Source organism: Epargyreus clarus, unplaced genomic scaffold (assembly GCF_041222505.1).
Source record: "Epargyreus clarus isolate Ecla_fem2 unplaced genomic scaffold, WU_Ecla_fem_2.2 ptg000026l, whole genome shotgun sequence".
Taxonomy (NCBI): Eukaryota; Metazoa; Arthropoda; class Insecta; order Lepidoptera; family Hesperiidae; genus Epargyreus; species Epargyreus clarus.
Window position 1 is genome coordinate 4265799 of NW_027332233.1, and position 7110 is coordinate 4272908.

A 7110-nucleotide genomic window follows, 5' to 3' on the forward strand; every position below is an offset into this window, starting at 1 on the left:
TCAATGCAGAGGCCAGTCAATGGACAATTTGCCATATATAGTCAAATATTTGAATAACTGAGAATCCCAAATAAGATACCTGTCTCATAAATGTGTTGCCATCACTGAGGACTAAATTAGAATGCCTCGGACAGATATGTCCCTTACCACACCCTACAAACTAGACCTCAACAGCCGATAATATTGCTATTATGAAGCAAAATCCAGTGTGGTGGTAGTGCCTCCCCACTTGGACCTGAACTACAGTAATTTCACCTTCCAGAATTCTACCATCTAAGCTAAGGACATGAAATAAAAAGAAACTGTACTTTAAAAAAGTAATATATTTTGCCTTAATTTTTATATGATTTTATAAATGAGGTCTGCATTAAATATTGGCATAAAAAATATACAAATTGAATGTCTGATCACAATTAATAAATAATGGAAATGAAGATGGATAATTAATATGTTAGCCATAGGTCATAAATCATTTTCATATAAAGACAAGAACTTTAGTAAAAACATACAAAATTGTAATTTTATTTAACAAACTGTAGGCATAATAAAAAGTATTATGGTATGGAAAGTAGCAGCCCATAATTATAGTCCAAGCATATTGCTTGTATTTTAATGTACATAGGATGCAAGTCACATGCGGTGTTAGTAGAATTATTATATCTTACATGACTAAAATCACTTGCTTCTGACTGAACAGTTATAAGTTTAAGTGTTTTAGCCTAATACATTTATTTATGTAATAATAAATATACATTAACTTTCAGAGATCGTAAACCCTGGCTTTACGGAAGTACTGAGAGCTTTAGTCAATAGTGGTTTTGGGTCCGCTGGACTCTGCTCGTCCGCCGCTTCGGGGACGGTATTGTTTGGAGTTGTCTCACTCGACGTGCTCGGCGTCAAGTTATCCTCGACCACCAAGGTCGTTTTGAAGCGGCTCCCTATGGGCTGTGTATTCAAATTACTTTTTTGTGCACTACTATCGCTGTACCTCCTGCTGCCATTGTTTAATACTTCATTTTTCTTGCTCCCACCCCTACATTCTTTGTTTTGTAAGTTGAGTGTGTCGAGATTGCTCAAGTATGAGTGAGCACGATGTTTCTTGGAACACTTATTCTTAATTTCACAATCTAAGTTAAAGTTTTTACTACTGGATGGCATATCCTTATAAAAAGCCTCTTTTGTTTGTTGTAAACTCAACCCGTACAGTTCTACAGGAACATTGCTCGTCGAAGCGTGCCCGCCGTCGAACTTCGCGGCGCTATGTGAACATGCTTGTGGGCTGAGATCATTCTTTATAATCTTTAAAGGAGATCCGCACGCATCCGCCGATAAGGTTTCTTCGTCATCTTCACCTTCTCCACTCTATGAACAAAAATGTATAACCAGGTATTATATTGTCAGTCAAATTGTAGTGTCGATTTTAAAATATTAAACGGCCAAGTGGTATCAGAGCTCTTTGTGGCGTTTTTCAACATTAAGTTTTTTTTTGTAATTTTATCATAACATTGTATAGTTAAGTACTCATAGAAAACTACAATGTTGCTTTAATTGATGTATATCATATAGTGGTAAAGGTTTAAAAATAAAATAATTGTGACAAGTGTGGAGGTAATAAAAGTACAAAAGTTTTGTTTTTTGTCATAGGGCTAACAAAGTTTAGTAAATAACTGGGCTACTTTTCGCATTAACACTTCACACTACAATATACACGTTTTATACTAAATTCCTGTGTTTCGTTGTATTGAAAATTACATTAGCTTGTATGAGACGAGCGTTCCTTACCAAAATGTCATGATCCGTGATGGAGCCGGCCGTGGCCTCGTTGCTGTTGAACTCCAGCTCCGACGTGCCCGACACCGGCGTTACGTCACCGCTAATAGAAGAACCTGTAACCGCCCGTGCAATGATCAAACACCATGACATACAGGGTGACATAGAAATGTGATACGCAAAAGTAAATTTCCATCTAAATATTTAGGAAAATTATGCAACCGCCCGTGCAACGATCAAACACCATATTATACAGGTTGACATAGAAATGTGATGTCCAAAAGTAAGTTGCCATCCAAATATTTCGGAAATTTAACAAGAAACTTAAACTACCGTGCAATTAATTTAGTATCAGGCTTTGAAACAAAACAGAAAGTTACACATATTGTGCATGTTATAACTATAATGTCGATTCTAATTTGAATTATAAGTAAAGATATAACAGTGAGATTTTAAAACCTTTGTTAGACAAGTAACACTTCGGATGCAATGATGATTATTTTTAACTTAATCTATCATTTTTATAGTGAAACATGCTTGATACCTATAAACATCTATTGAATCGTCGTGTCGCTGCGTGCAATGAAAAACTAGTTCATGCAACGAGATGTTTAAATAAAAAAGTTTGAATGTCACGAAAGAAATAAATCTTACTTCTAAATACAGTCCGAGAAACCACCGACGACGTTGTGCAATTTTAGAGTAAAGAAAATATGCCCAGTGCCGTGAAATTTGATAATTTTTGTGCGTTATTAATAATTGCAATTGCTTGTTATTGACCACCGACAAAATGACTCCGGCGTTTTTAGTCTTCATAAAGAAGAGTCATGCACTCTGTTCTTAATCTAAATAACCTAAGTACACAATAAGTACCTATTTATTCCTAACTAAGATGGTTTAAAAATTTGAATCTAGCCTTCTATGTTGTTACAGAGGAAAAGGTGCTAAATATAAAATATTCCTTCATTTAAACATCTAATATTTTTTACACATTTTAATAAATACTGTTATTGTGTCTACCTAAGTAAATTTTGTTCCATAACACCAATTACACCTAATACTTGACAACAATTTATCGAAGCAGGCAAACTTACGGACGACGTACATATTTATATTGAGCCACGTAGCGGATTTGTCAACACCGTGTGAAAAACTATTGTAAAATGGTTGTAAAACGAAGTTTCCTACACATTTCTTTTTAAGTATATTCTTAGTACATTTGTACGCTAATTTAAATGTTTTAAATATCTTTTTTATGTTTTTTGTAACTGTATACAACTACTGTTTGTATATTTTGGAAAATTCCTACATAATCCAACCACGTGAGGATATTAAGCGAACTGTCATCTCAAAATTCATGAGAAAAGAAAGGAGAACTATCAAAAAATTATATATCTTACCCGTCGAACGGTGAATATAATAATTTTTATATTATAGAATTAAAATCGACTTCGTTTTACAACATTTTACCAATAGTATTAAGACGAACATTATAACTTTACTGGTCGGAACATTGCACCTCTTGCCGTTTATGTATTAATTGTCATATGCTTAACTAACATGCACTAAACTTTATGGCCCTTTTTTAAAATTTTTAACAGTAATTTTCATACAGTAAACATTAATTAGCTTGTAAGGTTAGTGAAAGAAATATGTACTTTTATGTCAATCTTTTGATTGCATTTATGAAAAAACAAGTAAATCATAAAGTATACATATTTATGAATTAAGGTATCGAGTTGACGTCCCTAGAGCCCCTAACCACCATCTTATACACGCCAATGTTTCTAAGCAAAACAACGCAACATCCGGTGGACCGTAAAGCCTGGTGCGAGTCTTAAGCCCGCTCCACATTCTCGCGAGAACGCGGAAAAAAAACCCGATTAGTATCGCCTATCGGCTCCACATTCTCGTTTCTCGTGCTTTTCTCGCGTTCTCGGGAGATTCTCGCGAGAATGAGGAGCGAGCTTTATAATTGACTTATGTAGAGAGTCGCCGAGTGCAATGTCCCGCCTGCAAGTTCCAGCAGAAGTGCGGTACCTGCGGCGGGCGGCGCGCGCGGGCCGGCGGGCGCGGCGTCCCACGCGGGGAGCGCGCGAGACGCGGTTTTACTCCAATTGCTACTGCAACCCACAACGTTAACATGCACCACTCTCCGCCGCGGTGCGCCGCCGCACGCCCGTAACCACCGGACGGAGGTGTAGTCCGCGCCGAGCTGCTAGTCCGCTCTGAATATAGAACCGAGTCGCGTCGCAACAGCGAATTGTAGATACTAGCGGGATGGAGACAGCGCGGGACCCCCCGGCACCGTCCGCTGCCCGCTCTCGCCCGCCGGTACGTAGCTGCGTTAGTGGGCCCTTGCAGTTGCTACGGAGTATATGCTTGTCGTTGTGTTCGATCTCATTGGCTCTCTGACTACACCTGCGAGCAACAACTTCCGAGCGGACTAGTAGTTTGGCGGCGACTATACCGTTGTGTGCGGTGTATGCGAGGGCGACGACTCGACGCGTCCGGTAGTTACGGCGAGTGCGGCGGCGATGGTTTATGTACAACATACATGAGCAACGGTGATATCGAGTTAAGGTAACCCTCATTATGTAAATAAAATCGATGGTAAACGTGAGAAATGATATTTTAGAATTCAACAAAACGACAAATAAAAATCAAAAGTTAAAACGAAGCAAGTTAGCATTTTTATAAAATAAGACGTTCACAGCACATTTATTAAACTATTGGCGACAGTTCGATTTAATAAGCTTTCCGAATATACTCAAAAAATTAGGCAACACGAAACTTTTAAAAATACATGAAGACTTTAAAAAAAAACCTTAAAATTATTTCAACATTCGGAAAACTTAAATAAAGATACCCAACTAACAGAGACAATTTCAACACTAAATCTAGTAAGTCCTAGGATTCTTCTATTTCAGAGTGTCAGAAGAATCGCATGCAAACAAATGTTAGAAGAATCGGCTCTTCATAATGAGAACTGGACCCCACTTACCCGCTATTAGATACTTAGCATATTTTAGAGAAAATATAGTACCGTATCAACGCATAACTGCATTGGTACTTGTACCATACAAATTGAGATTCTATTATTATTTACTAGTTTGTGACATGACGTGACTGCCGCGACATATGAAGTTGCGTATTGTCTTCTATTGGCTTTATCCGACAAAAGATATATCGTCCGTATACGTTCATTTTCAACGCACACGTCCGTAAGTGAAGAACATTGACGGGTGCAATACAGTGCGGCGTGAACTAGCGGGTGTTTTACAACTCCTTGCGGTCCAGTGGGGTCCACTCTTAATTCGCGCACAAAGAGCTGCACCTTCGCAGCTTGTAGGTCGCGACAGGGGGGCTGTCACGTAAAATTTTGAATAGTTGGTCGTTCAACAGTTGATTAATTTGAATTTTGATATAAGCGTAGATAAATATTTCACCCAATTCTGTCCAATTGATGTCTACAACCAATTCGATAATACAGTAACTGTTGCCAATGTTTAGAGCAGCTCTTGTTGCTCGAATCCGAAGCTTGTGTGTCCCGTGCCCTTGTACCTATCGGAGTTGTTCTTGTTGTCGTTGTAGTTGGAGTTGGGCGAGGACGGGCCCGCGGAGGACAGCGCGCTCGGCAGCTCGCCTGATGACGACATCAGCGACGACGGACCGCTCCAACCCACACCTACGATTTGTAGATCGTTATTAAGATTTTGTGTAATTTATTATGTTTCATACTTAAATGTTTTCGATGTAATTAAGCGAAATTTTAGTCTGTTTATTCGACCTATTTCTTATATTTGATTTCTACAGTTGGTCGATATTTGTTGACAGTTTCTTTATACGACAACTTGTACGATGTTTAAGTTTGTTATTTATAATCAATTTTTCAGTATATTTCAATATTTATCAGTATTAATTTTTCAGTTATTTCAGATTGGGTCCTGAAGGCCCATTTGAAAAAGTCACCCTGGATATAGAATTAATGATATATAAAAATATTGTGTTATTCACACAAACTATTATTTTGTAAAATAAATTAAGTCCAGTTTTTGTTACAAACATGACTGTAAAACAAGGCGATTTTTTTATACTAAAATACCACAATGCACTTAGCCTCAATGTTACACAACTGAAGTTAAATAATGAAGAAAACGAAGCGATGTACCCCAATAGTTTTATAATGTTTACTGACGAATTGCCCATAATGTACTCCAGGAACGCGTCCAGCTGCCGCAGCGACAGCGCGTTGTGCAGCGTCTCCAGCGGCCGGATGTAACGCTGTACAGACTACGTACTGTTGGTGGGCGAGGGTTGCTTGGCGGGCGTGTTGGCGGGCGGCGTGCCGAGCAGCACGGGCGCGGCCGTCACGCGCTCCAGGAACGCGTCCAGCTGCCGCAGCGACAGCGCGTTGTGCAGCGTCTCCAGCGGCCGGATGTAACGCTGTACAGACTACGTACTGTTGGTGGGCGAGGGTTGCTTGGCGGGCGTGTTGGCGGGCGGCGTGCCGAGCAGCACGGGCGCGGCCGTCACGCGCTCCAGGAACGCGTCCAGCTGCCGCAGCGACAGCGCGTTGTGCAGCGTCTCCAGCGGCCGGATGTAACGCTGTACAGACTACGTACTGTTGGTGGGCGAGGGTTGCTTGGCGGGCGTGTTGGCGGGCGGCGTGCCGAGCAGCACGGGCGCGGCCGTCACGCGCTCCAGGAACGCGTCCAGCTGCCGCAGCGACAGCGCGTTGTGCAGCGTCTCCAGCGGACGGATGTAACGCTGTACAGACTACGTACTGTTGGTGGGCGAGGGTTGCTTGGCGGGCGTGTTGGCGGGCGGCGTGCCGAGCAGCACGGGCGCGGCCGTCACGCGCTCCAGGAACGCGTCCAGCTGCCGCAGCGACAGCGCGTTGTGCAGCGTCTCCAGCGGCCGGATGTAACGCTGTACAGACTACGTACTGTTGGTGGGCGAGGGTTGCTTGGCGGGCGTGTTGGCGGGCGGCGTGCCGAGCAGCACGGGCGCGGCCGTCACGCGCTCCAGGAACGCGTCCAGCTGCCGCAGCGACAGCGCGTTGTGCAGCGTCTCCAGCGGCCGGATGTAACGCTGTACAGACTACGTACTGTTGGTGGGCGAGGGTTGCTTGGCGGGCGTGTTGGCGGGCGGCGTGCCGAGCAGCACGGGCGCGGCCGTCACGCGCTCCAGGAACGCGTCCAGCTGCCGCAGCGACAGCGCGTTGTGCAGCGTCTCCAGCGGCCGGATGTAACGCTGTACAGACTACGTACTGTTGGTGGGCGAGGGTTGCTTGGCGGGCGTGTTGGCGGGCGGCGTGCCGAGCAGCACGGGCGCGGC

The 7110-nt window shown here is 42.7% G+C and overlaps 1 protein-coding gene across 2 annotated transcripts; it reads right to left on the bottom strand.

Annotated features, from left to right (window-relative positions):
* Positions 1–305: 305 nt before the first annotated feature.
* Positions 306–6226, bottom strand: LOC140753171 (uncharacterized). Of its 2 annotated transcripts, none has more exons than XM_073087598.1 (5): positions 6072–6226; positions 5335–5458; positions 3811–3890; positions 1783–1886; positions 306–1362 (listed from the first exon to the last, which is right to left on the bottom strand). In XM_073087598.1, the coding sequence occupies exons 2-5, from the start codon at positions 5427–5429 to the stop codon at positions 754–756; spliced, it is 888 nt and encodes a 295-aa protein (XP_072943699.1). In that variant the 5' UTR covers positions 5430–5458; positions 6072–6226; the 3' UTR covers positions 306–753. The 2 variants fall into 2 exon arrangements, with proteins under 2 accessions (XP_072943699.1, XP_072943698.1); XM_073087597.1 differs by having other exon boundaries at positions 3811–3893.
* Between the last annotated feature and the right edge of the window lie 884 nt (positions 6227–7110).

Excerpts from the sequence above, each read along its gene's own strand:
- LOC140753171 (XM_073087597.1), bottom strand. The coding sequence starts at position 5,429 with ATGTCGTCATCAGGCGAGCTGCCGAGCGCGCTGTCCTCCGCGGGCCCG. Across the intron at positions 3,894-5,334 it reads AACAAGAACAACTCCGATAG|TAGCAATTGGAGTAAAACCG; the intron begins GTACAAGGGCAC and ends TGTGGGTTGCAG. Across the intron at positions 1,363-1,782 it reads TCACGGATCATGACATTTTG|AGTGGAGAAGGTGAAGATGA; the intron begins GTAAGGAACGCT and ends TTTTGTTCATAG.